This window comes from Cervus elaphus, chromosome 17 (assembly GCF_910594005.1).
Source record: "Cervus elaphus chromosome 17, mCerEla1.1, whole genome shotgun sequence".
NCBI classification, from domain to species: domain Eukaryota; kingdom Metazoa; phylum Chordata; class Mammalia; order Artiodactyla; family Cervidae; genus Cervus; species Cervus elaphus.
The window spans coordinates 24,197,309-24,216,097 of NC_057831.1; the positions used below are offsets into that span (position 1 = coordinate 24,197,309).

The 18,789-nt window shown below is 37.4% G+C and overlaps 1 protein-coding gene across 4 annotated transcripts in view; it reads right to left on the reverse strand.

Moving 5' to 3' along the window:
• BANK1 (B cell scaffold protein with ankyrin repeats 1) overlaps nucleotides 1–18,789 on the reverse strand; it is a 317,486-nt gene that overhangs the window by 29,741 nt on the left and 268,956 nt on the right. For 3 of the 4 annotated variants that reach the window (XM_043871399.1, XM_043871400.1, XM_043871397.1), the window contains exons 9-10: nucleotides 16,976–17,278; nucleotides 12,149–12,451 (exon numbers count right to left, since the gene is read on the reverse strand). In XM_043871399.1, coding sequence (XP_043727334.1) covers nucleotides 12,149–12,451; nucleotides 16,976–17,278 — 606 coding nt within the window. The remainder of the gene's footprint in view (nucleotides 1–12,148; nucleotides 12,452–16,975; nucleotides 17,279–18,789) is intronic. The other variant, XM_043871398.1, reaches the window with a different exon arrangement.

Below are 18,789 nucleotides of genomic sequence, written 5' to 3' on the forward strand. Positions count from 1 at the left end.
GGATGGTGCTTGACCACTCTGCCTGGGAGGTGCATCCCAGCAGTATTTTGGCTTCTTTGATTTTAGTATTCTTTAAACTGATCTAATATCAAGGTCATATCTGTGGTGAATCCAGATAGCACTTTTTCAAATTTAACGAAGTTCCCTGTGTGTGTGAGTGCTAAGTCACTTCAGTCATGTCCAACTCTTTGTGACCCACCAGGCTCCTCTGTCCATGGGGATTCTCCAGGCAAGAATACTGGAGTCCTCCAGGGGATCTTCCTGACCCAGGGACTGAACCCACATTTCTTATGTCTCATGCATTGGCAGGTGGGTTCTTTACCACTAGTGCCACCTGGGAAGCCCCAAGAATGTTCCCTAAACGATGTCAAATCAACTATTATTTATTATGCATATATACTTTGCCAGCTGTTGTCAACAGAAAGGGTACCCTGCTCTACTGTCTTCCTTCAAATAGGAGAAGCAAATATACTTTCAGTGTATGACGTGTTTAAGAGAAACTACACACATGAAATAACATTTTTGGTTGAAAATCAATTTTCTGCTTTAAGTTAGCATTTGGAAAACATGCTAAATATAACTTACTGGTAAGTTCTGGGATTGTGGCTTACATTTTTTCTCAAATAAAATATACTGATGGATATATGGTATATGAATATATTTTAGGATAATAAAAGCATTTTTACAAGAGGTGCTTGATTGTTTTCATTGGCCAGTTCTAAAAGTCTTGAAAAAATAAAACACTTTGGAAATTTTAATAACATGCAGACACTCTGGGTTTTTTTCACCAATATTGTTAAGACAGTAACTGAGACTGCCTCAGACAAAAAAAAAGCTGTAATATGGAATCATTAAAATGGGTAAACATCTGAATCCAAAGATAAAGTCAGAAAGCAAATTTGTCCAATAAAATGCACATTTATTGGTAGGCTTTAAGAACTCTGATAAATTGTGAAGCTACGATAGAGTACTGGTAAATAGAATTACTTTTTCCAGCTTTTTGGCATTAATTTGTTAAAAATCACTTTATTTTGTTGAAATACATTTTGCTGACAACAAATGTTCAGACTTTGTGAAATAGAGGAAATGTTAAACAGGTAAATGGTCTCAGTTTCTAGATTGAGAAGTTACAGCAGTGTATTTACTGTTGATATTTAAGCAGCTATTGTAGCTATAACATCGTGAGATGAGGTGTAGGATTGGGGTGAGGGGTAGGATGCTCTGAGTAGGATGATGATGAAAGTGCTGATCACAGAACTCTTTAAGAGGAGGACAGGCAGTAAATCATGCTCCATAGTATTGCTGTTGTTTAGTTGCTGAGTTGTGTTTGACTGTCTGCGACCCCATGGACTGTAGCCTGCTAGGCTCCTCTGTCCACGGGATTTTCCAGGCAAGACTACTGGAACGGGTAGCATTCCCTTCTCCACGAGATCTTCCCGATTCAGGGATCGAACGAATCCACATTTATGTTGGTAGGCGGATTCTTTCCCACTGAGCCACCGGGAAGCCCCTCTATCTGTCTAACCTCCCTTAAAATTCCCTTCTAACTCATCTCCAGCTCCATCGACTACAACTGTTTCCCTCCTTCCACCTAGAGACAAATCTCATTTCCTTACAAGAACTCAATTAGCAATTAACATATTTCCGAACACACCATTTCTCATTGCTATGAAAGTTAGGAGGTGTTTTTGAATATGAGTTTATCTTGGGAAGATACATATATTAACTTGTTTCCTGAAGAAATAGCCAACCCATCCAAATGATGACCAGTACAAACATGAATACCAAGGACACATGCTCTACTAGCCTTAGGAAAAGATATAAATTCCAGAATTTGTTAATCTTTCTTTTTACAGTAAACATTAGCTGAAACACTTAAATTGCTTCTGCCAGCAAAATCTTGGTTCTAGAAAGTTTTATGCATTTTAAGCATAAAATGCATAACATTTATAGAAGACAACTAGAAAATCCATGTTATAGGGAGAACAAAGCATTGAGTATGGGTCACTCAGATTTAGATATGAAAGTATTATTTTTGTACAACAGGATTTGTGGTAAGATGAAAGTCTGTTCTAAACATACAGTAACTGAAAAAAATCAAAATACCAGAATGTAATCAACTTGGGACAGTGGAAGGAGTGTAGCTTTATCCTAATATCAACAACATGCATGACATAGGAAAATGACTTTTTCCTTTGGGCCTCTATTTCCTTTGCCAATGAAGTTAAGGCTAAGATGAGATGACCTCTAGTGTCTTACTCAGTTCTGACATGCTAAAATGCCACCAATTCTTTTTTCCCAAGCCAGTCCAGGCCAAACAGTTCATGGATGAATTCTTAAATGCACATGAATTTAAATAAAATGCATGGTTTTGAGGAAGCAATTCTTTTTACTGGAGGTTTAGACTAACAGAAACAATAGAAAGTTAAGTCACAGACCAATGTTAGTTTTTTATAATATATGGAGGTGGTCCTGTCCGTATGTGTTTGAAATCTTGGAGAATATTATTCTTGACAGTATTTTATTGTGTCAATATTCAAATGATGCTGTCAAGGCAATTATGACATAATGTCAATTTTGATTATTCTCTGACCGAGTGAAACCTTATTTTTCTCTTCCTACCTAAAATTGGAATTTAAGGAAAAAGAATAATGAATGCATTATTAGTACCTTTCACTACCTTTAAACATTAAAAAAAGTCCATAAAGGAAGAAAAACAATTTTTGAGGCTCAAAATAATCTCAAACAATGCAAATACCCCAAATACCAACCCATTTATTTTAAATGTTGGTAGAACAACTTTTGTAAAATTTTCTCTAGAATAGAAATGACACTGAATGGGAAAAATTTGCATAGTATTAAATATTCAAAATGTTAAGCAAAGCAGAACTATCAGAAGAGCAGAGGAGGAGGAGAAGGTGAAATATAACGAATTCACTTGCACTATTTGTCTTTCCAGGTTGCTTCTGCAAGAACATTCTTCATGTCAACCTCATTAGTGGCCTATTTCAAGCAAACAGATTCTTCCAGGGCTGCCCTTCTTTGAAAATCTGATAAAGCTTATTTGGAATTATTTTATAAGTGGCTAAGGTAATGGAAAGTCTGTGCAATAGCCAAGTGCATCCATAAAGAAATGAATTATAAGCCACAAAGCCCTTGATGTTTCATGCCCATTAGAAGTGTGAAATGAAATGTTGTTTGGAGCTGTATACCTATCACTGTTGATAGTTCCTGAAACCAGGGATTTGATATAAAATGAAATATACAGATCAGTATTTTGCTTCAGGTCCTCAGTATAGTAGCATTTATTAATCACTCAGCCAACTTTCATTAGATTGCTGACCACGTAGCTAAGTGCTGTGCTAGGTCCTAAGGATGCAAAGGTAAACAAGACATGGCCAGTGTTCATTCTGTCCTCCACTTTGGTGTCTTATTTTAAGCAAGAGTCAGATTGTGTCATTAGTGCCTGCTGATGAGAGGACAGAGATGAGAAGCACGCAGGAAGGGCAGGGGCCATAATGCAACCTCCACAGCCCTCCTCTGCCTGCCTTGCTCCCCCGTCTGTGCCCTGAGCATGCTAATGACAAAAAGGCAGAGTGAGGTAAAGACAAGCAATGTAAACAGCTCCTGTCTAGCCAGCAAAGGCAGGGAACAGAACGTTCTAACCCTGTAAGTAGTCATACTAACTAATCAATCGAAGCTCAGGGAAGAGACGTAGCCTCTGTGCAAATGGATCAAGATAGACTGAGTCAGCTTAAAAGCACCATTTCATTCTGTTAGCAATCGTTGTGGGTTGCCAATTTCAACAAATTTATCAAACGCAGGTCACCACATTTGAATAGGTGTGTGAGGGGTGGCACGGTCACAAGCAGAAATAGTCACATCAGCCACGTGATATGAAGGTCTTTCATCTGAAAGCAGTTTACTGACTGGCAGACATAGAGCCAGGAGTTGTGGGATTTTGGGGGGAGAAGGGGATGGTGAGGATCTACAGATGGTCAGTCAGCACACGTGAAGTCACAGATGTGGTTACAGCATACTTGGGAGCTTGGTGGTGATGGGAAGTTGTAAAGTACATATATCTTCACGAAGGAAAATAGTACAGAAATTCTAATTCAGTGGAAATATCAATGAATGCTTTGGTTTCCTAAGGAGAAAACATTAATTTTCTTTCCAGTTTGTAATGGAAACTTTTAAGTCTGATAGATGTGTTCCCATAAAAATCTTCTCCCAAACCAGGAAATCTCACTATAAATTACCTTTTCTACTTCTAAGGAACTTAATTTTTATTTACGTAGAGTACAAACTGCTTTGATTTGCACATTTCTCCTTTTTGATGCAAATAAGAATATTTCTGTTCTTGAAATGTTTCTTATTAAGGAAGTTGGGACATTCAGAGAATGACAGCAGTTGGTTTACAGAGTTCTGTGTCATTAGAGCTTGAGTCCATTATAATGAGTGTTTAGCAAAGTCTCCCTTCCACTACTGGCCAGGCGGGTCTGTCTTCCTCTTGAACCAGGCAGGCAACGTGTACTGAATACCTACTGCTTACAGAGTATTTCTTCCCATAGGATTTCATGTGGGCTCACTGTTTGACTTTACTTTTTGAACATCTGTATTCAATAAAAAAGGATATTAGTGTAGACATTAGTAACGTCCCTAGTAATTTTTCTTTTGTTTCAAAGGGAAGTGGTTTGGGGACTTCCCTGGTAGTCCAGTGGTTAGGGACATTGAGTCTACCCCTGGTTGAGGAACTAAGATCCCACAGGTTGCAAGGCCAAAAGAAAAAATGAAAAGCAAAGAAAAGTGGTTTGGGTTATTAGGAAGTCACCACCATCCTCTAGAAGCTGTGGTGGGTTTACCTTTTAGTTCTCTGGCCTCTTTTTTTTTTGCTTTATATCAGGAAATATTACTGTCCTAATAAGTAACCAGTAAGACTGGGTCACTCTCACTCTGAATAAACATTAAATACTAGTTCTGCCAATAAGACTCAAACTACAAAAATGCAGATTGAAAATTTCAAAAGGACAGGGTTGTTTGAGATTTTCTTGTTTCTTATGGTGGATCTGTATTGCTATAAACTTCCCTGTTAGAACTGCATTCGCTGCATCCCATAGATTTTGGAAAGTTGTGTTTTATTTTCACTGCATTTTATTTTCTGACTATCTCTTTGATTTCTTCATTAACCCATTGTTTTTTTAGTAGCATGTTGCTTACTCTCCATATGTTTGTGTTTTCCCCATTTCTCCCTTGTAATTGATTTCTACTTCCATACCATTGTGGTTGGAAAAAATGCTTGATATAATTTCTATCCTCTTAAATTTGTTGAGACATGTTTTGTAGCCTGGCATATATGTTAGTAACATCTATGTCTTAGCCATGACAATCAAAAATGTCTCTAAATATTGCCAAATGTCTCCAAATGTCCCCTGGAAGACCAGTTAAGAACTACTACTCTAGGTCAATCGGGCTTCTTATTAAAACACAAATTTAACAGAGACTCTAGTGGTAAAGAAACACAGATTTGACCCCTGGGTTGGGACGATCTCCTGGGGTAGGGCATGGCAACCTACTCCAGTATTCTTGCCTGGAGAATCCCATGGACAGAGGAGCCTGTCAGGCTATAGTCCATAGGGGTGAAAAGAGTTGGACATGACTAACGTGATTCAGCAGGCACATGAGTATTGTACTTAAAGGGGTAAAGACCAGAATTCCCGGCGTAAGCACAGCTTGAACAACTGCTCCTTTGCAGAGTTGCACCAGTACCCTATCCATATCTTCAAACAGATGATACATATGTCCCTCTATCCTGAGACCACCTGTGATATACTAAGTCCTGAAGATAATGGTTTGGACAAGGTCACTGGGCCAGAGAATAGAATGCAAGGCATTTGATCTAAGGCTTACTTTAATACATGTGACCATATCTCTTCACTACTGAGGACAGATAATAATGCTAAAGCTGAAGCTCCAATACTTTGGCCACCTGATTCAAAGAACCAACTCACTGGAAAAGACTCTGATGCCAGGAAAAATTGAGGGCAGGAGGAGAAGAGGGTGGCAGAGGATGAGATGGTTGGATGGCATCATTGACTCAATGGACATGAGTTTGAGCAAGATCTGAGATGGTGAAGGACAGGTAAGCCTGGCGTGCTGCAGTCCATGGGGTTCAAACAGCCGGACATAACTTAGTGACTGAATAACAATATTGAGATAGAAGCCATTCCATTCTGTCACATTTACAATGATATGGATTAATTTTCCTAAGTGATTCTACAAGGTTTTGTTTTGCTTTTTTTTTCTTCTCTGCCTGCATTTCAATTGCATTGGACGTGATCAATTTCAAGTACAAGTGAATTGCAAGTGGAAAATTTCTGAGCAACTGAGTTGTACTTGACATTTTAGGGTCCCAGTAGCTGAGTAGCTCTCAAAAAGGTCATATACAACTTTGTTGCACTGTAAAATGCCAAGGGCAACTCAGTAGCAATTGAAAATTGAAAGGGAAATTATATTCTACCCCAAATCAGCAACATGGACTCTGAAGAATGATCTTGATTTTATTAATTGTATGAGGGGGAAATGGGAAATTGTTAATTGATGCTGAAAATTTTTCCACAATAGGCAGTCTTCTCTTTGCATGATTTATGGATATAGTTTTATTACCAATCTATTTATACTATGAAAAGTTCTCATTTTGTTTCCTTGATTAGTCTTAAATCAAGAATTCTGTCACTAAGGATGGTAAATCCTTGTTAATTCCTCTATATTCTTGAAGCTTAATGAATCTGATCCTTTTCAACATTATAGCAAAAGATGGGGTGAATACAGTATTTAGAAACAGGCAGGCCTCAAAAACTTTTCATTAAGAAAAATGAGTTATTCTTTTTTGGTTGTTAACATAAAATTAGGTGTAGTATAATAAGAATGGAATTTAAAAAACCCAGGAACATATCTCTTGATAAAACAAACCATGGATTCAATTTTGTATTAATAAGCTACATTTCTGTGGACAGGGGATAGTGGTGATGGAGGAAATAGATTTTCTGTCTGATATGTTATGCTGCATGAAAGAAGTTAGAATGCTTAGCTATAAGTGAATATTCTAGAAGTTTGTCCCATTATGTATGGGCTCCCCTCTTCAAACTAGGAGTACTTAGAATACTTAGTTTAAAATGGGAAATTTATAAATTAGTAGATTGATATATTCTTTTGATCATGCTGTGTAGTGCTAGTGAAGTCTCCTGTTCTACCCACATTGATGTGGTTCTTGTCACTTTTGTCATTTATTTGTATTTGCTTGTGTGCTCTGTCACTTAAGTTGTGTCTGACTCTTTGTGACCCCAGTCTGTCAGGCTCCTCTGTCTATGGGATCCTCCAGACAAAATTACTGGAGTAGGTTTCCAAGCCCTCCTCCAGGGGATCTTCCTGATCCAGGGATTGAACCCATGTCTCTTGCATCTCTGCAAGACATTGGCAGCTGGATTCTTTACCACTTGAGACACCTGGGAAGTCCACACAATCCTTAAGGTACATATTATTTCTGTTCCCAACTTACAATGAGGAATTTGAATCTCAAATATATGAAGTTTTTTGCTTAGGTAATATCAGCTGAATCTGAATCCTACCTTCAAAGCAGTATTGGGAAAACCCAACTTTCCTCCTGGGCTTTTCTTTTCTGTGTGTCTCCTCCATCTCACACTACTCTCACCCTTCATTTCAGACATTTCTGGTCACCAAATGTGTGGGCTTTCCCCCCGACCAAGTCCTACAACACCATATGAATATACCACAATTTCCATCATTCTAATTCAATTCTGAGACTATCTACTTGGACATTGTGTCAGATCAACAGATAAGAGCTCAGTCCCATAAGCCTGCTTCCATTCTACTGCAGATGCCAGTCCCAAGGCTTCCTACAACTTCTGTCTGATTTGGTTACAGACTGGAGATTCTTACAACCTCCCTCGGGTTCTATTTAAAGGCTGGAGTAGCTTACAGAACTCAGGGAAACACTTATTTCCCAGTTTATTGAAGAATATGATAAAGGATACAGATGAACAGCCAGATAAAGAGATATATAGGGCAAAGTCTGGGAGTCTCTGGCACAAGAGAGTCTGTCCCCATAGCATCTGGGGGCATGTCACCCTTTCTATGTGTTTGTCAACCTGGAAGCCCCTGAAAACCCATAATATCAGCATTTTATGGAGGCTTCCCCACACAGTCATGATTGATCTTTAATCCACTTTCAGTCCTTCTCCCTTCTCTAGAGAGTGAAAATTTCAAGCTTCTAATCACTTGGGTGGTGGCTCGGTGGTAAGGAATCTGCCTGCAATTCAGGAGATGTAGGAGATGTGAGTTCAATTCCTGGGCAAAGAGTCAGACATGACTAAGCAACTAAATACACAGACAGACAGACAGACACACACATACTCTATTACCCCACAAAAGCCAACGTGATTTTCCTATCTCTCTGGTTTATTTGCCTAGTCACTTCGCTATCACTTTCTCGAGTTTTTGAAACAGTAAGTTGGGCTTCTCCATCTGCATTCTTCTTCCATCCCCGACTCCACACCCTTCTCTTTTGGCTACTTTAACATACCCCGGATGGGCCAACATTCTGCCATTGCTTCTGTGCTCTGGCAAGAACTAGAGCAAACTAATATTCTTCAAATTGAATGGATGGCTTTCTGGGAAATGGTGGATATTCTATTTAATAGAGATGGGTGAGCTAGGAAAGAAAAAGGAAGCCGTGATGAAAGACATTTATCCCATGAAATGCAAAGAACATCAAAAAAGAACTGGCTGATGAGGTAATGTTAGATGGATAATGTGAGAACAATATGATCAACAATCAATAGCATAAAAGGAAGAGGCCAGCAAGTATATCCCAGTAAAATAGAAAAGGAAGAAATAATGGAAAGGGACTTTGATGACCTCATTTATAGTTCAGGTTTTGCTACTGGTTTGAAATATGGGGAAAATAATCATACTTGCTTGTATATACTTAAGTGCAAAACAAAAACAAAATAAATCATATTAACAGTGATCCCTGTCTGCATATAACACAAATGCTGTGAGAACAAATTTGATTGTGTAATTGAATGAAAGATTTCCTGTAAATATTGATAGGTGTTGGACATGGGATGAGTAGGTGAGATTTCTAAGATTTCTAAGATTCTTTAAAGTTCCTGTGTGTCTGTATAAAAGACAAATTGTACCATGGTTATGTAGGGGATTTGAATAATTAATACACAGAAAGAATTTATCATCTGGTTCTTAATAAAACTTTATATAATTAATAAACCTATGAATGAGGAGAACCATCCCAATGCTGTTATAGAACATGGAGCTTGGTTGGCAGTCTAATAGAAGCAGGCATTGCTTCTAATTCATTCTTCAATGAAATAAGGCAGTCATCTATGATGGGCAGTTTGTTCTTGGAGAAAGTGAATAGAAGGACCATGGCACATGAGGCACAGTGGGTGAAAGGAGTTTCAGACACCGGACTGAACACAGGGACAAACAAGTTAAATGGTGCATTCTGAGTGGTGAAGTTTCCCAGTCTTCTTCCCAGACTCTGATCTAAGAGTGCTGGCAACTAGGTATATAAATTAGGTTACAATTAGTTGGAATTTATTCTAGATATACTGAAAAACAGGAGACTAGGTCTACCTAAACTTACACTTTGGGATAATCCAGTGAAAAGCTGGTTACATCATTGCCCTACAGTGCAGTCCATAAGTGAGCAGGGGAAGTTTCCATTTAGGTTTCAGTGCTTCATTCTTCACCATGAAAGCATAGTGAAGAAGAGTCACCTATCTGATGGAGGTGTCAAGAGTTCCAGACCAAACAGACAAACAACAAGCAGAGATAACAGAGATGATATGAGAACTAAGGAGAAATAAATATCACAGAAATTTATAAATTTGGATCAAAGCAAAATGAGACAAAAGCCATGACAAAGAAATTAAACTTCATTGCCCCCACTACCAGTGAACAAAGAGAAATGAATGATACAGAAAAAGAACAAATAGAACACAAGAATGAATTCATGGAAAACAAGAACACGACAGTTGACAGAAGGGTGAGAAGATAAAGAGCAAAAAGTAGAGAAACACAGCATGGTCTTTGTGGTCTTGAGAACTCCCTAAAGACTGAGATACAGATGATGATGTACCTGTTCAAAAATTTCTAGAAAATAACCAAATTCTTTCATTAAATTATATGTCTATCTTCCCTCTTCAAAAAAATATTTATTGGGATTTAACAACTTTGTCAAAGAGCTAGTACAGCTATCCCTCAGGTTCTACAGGGAATTATTCCCATGACCTCCTTCCTCCACACCAGAATCTGCAGATGCTCAAGTCTCTTCTGGGCTTCCCTAGTGGCTCAGATGGTAAAGAGTCTTCCTACAATGCAGAAGACTGGGGTTCGATCCCTGGGTTGGGAAAATCCCCTGGAGAAGGGAATGGCTACCCCCTCTAGTATCCTTGCTTGGAGAATCCCATGAACAGAGGAGCCTGGCAGGCTATAGTCCATGGGGTTGCAAAGAGTTGGACAAGACTGAGAGACTAATGCTTTCACTTTTCAAGTCTCTTTTATAAAGTGGTACAGTATTTGTCTATAACCTATGTTCATTCTCTTGTCTACTGCAAATCACCTCTAGATTACTTACAATACCTAATATAATGTAAATGCTATATAATTAGCTAAAAATACAATATAAAAGCTATGCAAGCAGTTGCACTGGAGGCAAACTCAAGCTTTGCTTTGTGGTACTTTTTAGAATTTTCTCTTATTGAATATTTTTGCTGTGCAGTTGGTTGAATCCTTAGATGTAGAATCTGCTGATATGAAGGCCTGGATATAATATCCTAGAGCCATTATGTTAGATAATGTGAAAAATTCTAATTACAACTTATCCCTTGCCTTAATAATCTAATAATTGTTCCAGCTGACATTTTATTTTAGCTGAAAAATTTATTAATTTGTTATTGGTTTCTAATTGTTTTTAATAGTGTCTTGAACGTTATCAGCAGATCACTGTTAGGTGTAAACGATAGTGGAAAAACTTGCTCAGTTTTCTTATACAAATCTCTCAATACATACTGTTTACACAACAGAATCATTTCTTTTGCACATACTGATCACAGATGAGTAACTGTTCGTTTTGAGTGAATCTGTGGTATATATTTAAGTGTTCTGCTTGTGTACTTGGTTTAGATTATCTGAATGTATAATATATTGCCTCTCATCTTTAGTTATCACCCAAACATTTTGATTAATCCCAAATATTTTATTCAAAAATCTCTAATAAAAGGTCAAATTGTACTATATATTTATTTGCATAGCCGTTGCTTAGAACACCCTAAGGATGGAAACATTGGTTTACTTCACATTCTCAGTCCCTAGGGTGGTATCTAACCCCAAAAGTGCGGTTAAGTGCATGTGTCTGTGATACACTGATGAATAAAAGTCATGTCTTAGACACCAGGGACTCATGGAATGCACCAAACCAGAGTACACAAGAATGTTAGGAAAAAAAATCAAAGTCAACACATCCTACTGGGGTTTTAGATATAAGAAAGCTTTAAGGATTTTTAATGTTTTTTATATTTAGATTTAACTGAAAATGACAAAGAATTGAAATCTAAAATGAAGCAAAAATTCTATCATGAATGAAGTGAATTTTAATCATTGGGGGTGAAGTACAATTATCAAAGAAACTGGCCTTGCAAATCTAAGATTCTAGTATTCAAAATTGTTTAGATTTTTAAAGTTATTGTGAATGGAAGAGGGGCAGAAAGTAAAGCACCTACATTTTTCTTGTGTTGCACATTATTCACGGGAATTGAGCTTCCTCTTATAGAATTATGGAAGAAGCACCAAACAGTATTTCTTTGGACATACTACGGTTTCATAGTCAAAACTACCCTTCTTAATGGACAATTACAAACCAGAACCCCACACATTGTCCTTATTTTCTTTATCCATTGTGTGTTTAAATTAAAAAATGGGCCACCACAACTTAATTATGACTCTAAAACATGCTTTTAATCTTTGAGGCTTTAGATCCTACCCAAAGACAGGACATCCTCCAAAAACACATACACAAACAAACAGTAACAGCAATAACAAAACAGATTACCTTGCGCTATGTAAGGTGTAGTTTCCTCTTTTGGAGGGATATTTGTGGGTCGTGGTGTGGGGGCAGGAGGTCTGTTCATAATGAATGAACGACTTCCAATTTTTTTCTTTATACTCCTATTGGCCAGAATTGTGTCATATTCACTGTCATCAATCTCAGCAAAAGTGTATGGGTCTTCCTCCGCTTCCTGATCCTTTTCATCTTCTTTCTTCTCTTCTTCGGAATCACTTCCTGTTTCATATCTTACACTGAAATCACACCAACTTTGACTTCTTTCCATTTGGCCTTCCAACAATTTCCCTGCTTATAAAATATTTGAATGGTAGTTATTTATATTTTATACAATATTATTGGTGTCCATCTGTCAGTTGCTTGAACTCCGCCCCCCAGATAATTTGTATATTACTGTATAAATTCCAAAAAGAGAAAAGTGAATCATGTAATTTACTAACATAGTCTCCTTCAGTCTGTAATTGTCAACTTCTTAGAATAAGTTTGTTAAAGACATGGAATTCTTTGAAAACATACAAATAGGCATATAACTACTTTCCACATAGTTTATGAACGATTTAACATCAGGAAATCAAATCATAAAACTAAGCCTCAAATATCAAGTACTTTGAAAGCCTGTGTTTTTCAAGCCTAGTGTTTTCAAATTTTTAAAAAAAGTTTGAAGTCATTTTACCTTTTATAAGGATTGAACCAGGTATTTTGTCTAAAATCGATTTCTCTGAAAATGACAGAGGGGAATAGCCAAAAGCTCCATTGTTTAGCTTCTCATACTAAGTCTCAAGCTGGCTCTCTTGATTTCTATAGGTCAACATGAACCTCATTCCTTGATAAAGGATATTGAAAGTCGAGTTCATGAAATAAAAGATGGCATAGAAAATCAATGGCTTGAAGATTAATTTTCCAAGAATTAATCTTTTATGGTTAATAAATAGTCTTTATTCAGTAGTTTTTTATGGTTTTCATATTCAGCAAAATCTTTACATACTTTTATAAGAACATATTAAAATATTCTAGCAGCAGTTTATTTGGAAGACAAAGATACTATATACTGTGATCAATTAATAAGTTGAAGAGAATTTTGATGGTTCTCTCTGCCAGATGATGAGAAAAATTTTTTAAATGTGTCCTTTTGACAAGTGTTAAAGTATTAATGAAAACAATAAAAATGGAAATTATTTCAGTTATTGACTGAAAAATTGTTAATTCTCTGTGTTGTTCTGAGATTCATGCTCATGAACTAAGGAGGAATTAGTCTCCTTTCTGTTTAGTAAGAATCTGATAAAAAATTTTTAGCTTACTTAGTGGATATTTTAGTGGGAAAACTTAGGAGGTAGGGAGAAAGAGAAACTGGTAAGAGAAGAATAAAAAGGTATTATTATAAGAAGATTCAGCAACTGTTTTGGGTAGGTTTATGAGGCGAGACCAAAGGAGAGTCTGAGATCACCTCCCTGCTGAGTCTTAGCCTAGTTAGTTTAACCCAAGAAGTATGAATGCTAACATGCCTGGCATTAACTTTAAAATCTCCAAGACTTTCCTTTTCCCTTGTGAATAATATGGTTTTGAGATTCTGACTTCATGACTTCTGCTTCACTGACAGCATCCTAGGTGAAATCAGATTAAGTGTGTGGGAAACACACGTACAGTGTTTCATTTTTAGTGGAATGTGTCAACTATATTACTTTTAGGAACTGATTTCCTGAGCTGTTAACTCTCTTTGTTTCTCCACCTACCTCCTTTCTCAACTCTTTCTAAAGTTGGGCTTGCACTAGAAAGAAAACATTTCACTTTTCACTTCCCAGTGTATCAGATTATACTTTTCATGTTGGAGTTGGATCTGAGTTTTCTCAACTCAGATTGTACACTAGTAAATAATGATTAAAATATATCACTCCTATAATCCAATTTTTGAAATAATTGGGAAAGAATGGAAAACAAAGATAAGAATCCTAAAAGCCCAGGAAACCTGTCCATGGAAGAATTTAACACATTCTAACTACATGCTCTAGGGTCTTGGATCTAAGTCAAAGTGAAAGTCACTCAGTTGTGTCCACCTCTTTGCTACCTTATGGACTACACAGTCCATGGAATTCTCCAGGACAGAATACTGGAGTGGGTAGCTATTTCCTTCTTCAGGTGATCTTCCTAATCCAGGGATTGAAACCAGGTCTCCCGCATTGCAGGTGGATTCTTTACCAGCTGAGCCAGCAGGGAAGCCCAAGAATACTGGAGTGGGTAGCCTATCATTCTCCAGCGGATCTTCCCGACCCAGGAATCGAACCAGGGTCTCCTGCATTGCAGGTGGATTCTTTACCAGCTGAGCTACCAGGGAAGCCCAAGTCAAAGGGGGATCATAATGATTGTTGCCTTGAAAGTCTGCTGTGAAGATACAAAGAGACAGGATGTCAGTTTTAAACTGAAAAGTGTTCTATGTGACTGTTTTCTCCAATGAATATGTTCATGAATCCATCATAAGGAATTTGATGTTTAGGGCATTCATGAGGTGGCTTCTGTTTTGCAGTGACTTGAAGGCAGGAAAAAACTTGTACGGAACAACTCCTGAAGCTATCACTAGCTAAAGTCAAAGAACATATACAGTCTCCAGCGAAAAATAAGTGGGAGCTTCTAGTCTTACTTTCAAAGACCTCAGTCAAAGAATTTTAAGAAAAAGTACTGGCATTTTACTTTTAATTCACTTCCAATATTAGCCCCATGAAAAAATATGATATTAAAAGTGTGCTCAGTCACTCCGTTTTGTCTGACTCTGCAACCCCATGGACTGTATGTAGCTTGCCAGGCTCCTCACTCCATGGTATTTCCCAGTCAAGAATACTGGAAAGGGCAGCCATTTCCTACTGTAATTAAAAGTAACACTGCATTGAAACATGTAATAATCTGGTTTTTAAATAACAGGAGTGAGTTTTTGTATGATGTTGCTTTTTATATTTGGTACTTTTCAGAAGATATATTAGTCAACACTATACTTGTGGTCCTAGATATCTGGTGAAAATTACTGTTTGTGGAATAATTTTTAACCTCCTAACCAACATACCATATATGGAAATTCACATTAGAAAAAACAGGATTTAAAATTTTATTTAAGTTATTTAGCTCCCTTTAAAAAGTAGCTAAAAATTAACTCCTTTAATAGCTTTAACCTGATATAAGACAACCTTGTTTTCTAACTGATTTTAACAACTACATAAAACTATAAAAGGGAGAAAAATACACCAAAATTTTGTTGTCAGGGCTCTATGTTCAGTGGGGTCGCAAAGAGTCAGACATGATTGAGTGACTGAGCATGCACGCAAGCAAGCACATACTAATTTACATCTCTCCCTCCACTCCCAATATTGATATAGCTACACCCTTTATCTATCTCAGCACATACCAGGTAATCAATATGTGTTTGTTGAATGAGTGAATGAATTGAGAAAGTACCCACTAGGTTTCCCATACTTTTCATTAAGAAGTATTTTCCATCTCTTATAAGGTACATAATCTTAGTAAGAGTTTATGTTGATTAAGTTGAACCTTTATAGAGATAATGCCTTCAAGGACACAAATGCTGAATTTCATGGTTTCAAAATTCACTTTTAAAAAATAGTCTTTATAGACTTTATAGCCTTCTAGGACTTGACAGGAGAAGGCAATGGCAACCCACTCCAGTACTCTTGCCTGGAAAATCCCATGGATGGAGGAGCCTGGTAGGCTGCAGTCCATGGGGTCGTGAAGAGTCAGACACGACTGAGCAACTTCACTTTCACTTTTCACTTTCATGCATTGGAGAAGGAAATGGCAATCCACTCCAGTGTTCTTGCCTGGAGGATCCCAGGGATGGGGGAGCCTGGTGGGCTGCCGTCTATGGGGTCGCACAGAGTCGGACATGACTGAAGCGACTTAGCAGCAGCAGCAGGACTTGACAACTCAAGTACAGTGACAAACGGGGCTTTAATAATAGATGCTTCTTTCATCCTTATTAAATTTTCTTTGTAAGAATGTTTTATGAATTTGGAAAGTAAACATGAAAGAGTGATCAGTAAAGTGAGTGGTAATTAGTGACTGTAGGAGTGAGCAGAAAAGTCTGCCAGGCTGTGGAACATTCCAGGAAGATAAGCCTACTATGGAAGCTCCTGGGGATGCTTCCCGCCCTTCACCCGACTCCCGTTCCCACCTCTGCTGCTACACAGCTTCATTCCTGCATCTGGGAACAATGCTATCACAGTCATTTAACTTTCACTTTAGCAAGACAGAGTGCTTTTAGACTTTGGTCTCAATGCAGGGTGTGATAAACCCTTTACCACTTGCTTCCCCCTGCGGCTCTGACTGAGTGACTGTGCCCAAGCTCATTTTCAAATCTGTAACACGTTAGCTTTTCTCTTTTGCCAGAAAACTAAGGGCATTTTTAATACCCAAAGTTGTCATTTACTTTTCCACATGACGCTTGAGGTTCATTTTATGTGAAGAGTGACCGACTCCTTCCAATTTTATTTTTTTACTTACAGAAAGCTTGGTAATGAGACTTCTTTCCTGGAAGGAAAAAGAAAGAAAACGAGAGAGGGAGAGAGGAAGAAGAGAAGTGAGGGGTAAGGAAAGGTAGAGAGAGAAGGACTAAAGGAGGAAAGAAGGGAGGGAGGGAGGGAGGGAGGGAGTTAGTGGCAGGTTCCTCTTAGCTGATTTCTCAGGTTTTAGTTATTAAAGAACAGCAGGAAAGTTTTTCTTGGTTTTGAACGCTGATCTTTGTATAGCTCACCACTCCTGCACTATATGCTGTGTAAGCATGTCAAAGTTTCAAAGTTGTTTTAAACTTAAACTTACCTTGTACTGGGAAGTGAGGTTTTTCCAGTTGGAAGGCAGTGGTTACAGGTCGTGGTGGCGGGAGAGGTGGTCTGGGACACACGAGGGGCTCTTGGGAATTATTTTCAGGGTTGTCTCCAGGAATGAACACATACAAGTCATCGTACTGGTTCTCACTTTCACTGTCAACCTCTGGAGGACTGTGCTCAGCCTCCATGCCTGATTCATGCTCTTTTTCTTCCTCTGCCATTTCATTCACTTTGGCTTCTTCTGCCGTCTGCCTGTAAAGCCAGCTTTGATGGTCGAGAGCTGGGCTCTGTACGGCTGTTTATGATAAAGATTGTAGGATTTCATTTAAACACTCCATCTGGAGGCGGTTAATGCTTTGTAACTTGGTACAGAAGTGGTGGTAATATTAATTAAACTTTTATGAACTGATACAGAAGAAAGCTAATAAATGTGTAGTTTTGGTGAATAGCCATTATTGAGCTTTTAAAATATTTACCGAGAGAGTTCCATTACATCCTGCTACTTCCGTTTATGACACTCTCATACACATAATAATATGTAATATTCTGATATTACATATATAATAATATTCCAATTCTCTAGAGTTATTGCTTGAGCAGATTCAGTATATGACTTTATTACCATATTTTTAGTAGACAATATGACTAACCTAACAAGTAATAAGTAAGTTAATGGACAAGGTAAAGACAAGGAACAAAAATCTTATAAATACTGTGATCAAATGAGTCTGTGATTCTTCTTTAGTTATTATTTAACATTTATCACCAGATGATATCTTAATTCTTAAAAGTACTATTTGATAAAGTGTTGATATTTTTCCATTGGGAAGGCATCTAAATTACCAATAGTAGGTAAATACTTTTTCTACTTTTAAAAAATTAAAAAAAAATTTTTTTTTTTAAATTTCTACTTTTCAAAATTAAAAAAAAATTTAATTAGAGGATAATGCTTTACAATGTTGTGTTGGCTTCTGCTGTACAACAACCATAAATAAGCTATAAATATACACATATTCCCTCACTCTTGAGCCTCCCTCTCACCCCCTTATCCCATCCTCCTAGGTCATCACAGAGCACTGAGCTGAGTAGGTAAATATTGTTAAGGCTCAGTTCTCTCACCAAAAAAATCTATTTTATTCTGAAACTTAACCAAATGATTCAGGCAAATTTCCTCTACTCTAAGAATCATGATTCCATTATTTGTGTTTATACTGTACACAGTAAATGCTCTCTAGCCACTCAGGAAGAAAATAGAAAAATACATAATGCAATCAGCTTAAATCTTAAAACTTGTGGTTTATATTTTCTTTATAGAAATTCTGCTCTGAATAAAGTAGTCACAAAAATTTGAAATGAACTTTGGAATCTATATTGGAGGGAAAAGGCGAATTGCTGTCATGAGTGCAATAGAAAAGCAAATAACTGTTGTTTCAAAGTTTTGTTAAACTAAAATACAGCTAAAGAAGACAAATGGCAGAGTACAGACAAAGAGGAATTTTTCTTTATATGAAGAGTTACACTGTAGACATTTTTTAGCAACCGGAGGAAAAAATCAGTCGTGTGGGAAAATCATGTTCATGATGGTACTGCATATTTCTACATGAATTTTATTTTTAATTTCTCTCATTTTTCATGTGAGAAAGAGGAAAGGTCTAGCTGCCAGTATTAGAACTGATACCAAGATTTTTTAACTATCAGCTGGGGCAGAGCCGACGGTGTTTTGTTCTTGCACAGATCTCTGCACAGACCTCATTCATCTTTCTGCCTCTAACCCCAAACGCAGCCTGAAATAAAGTAGCTTCTAGA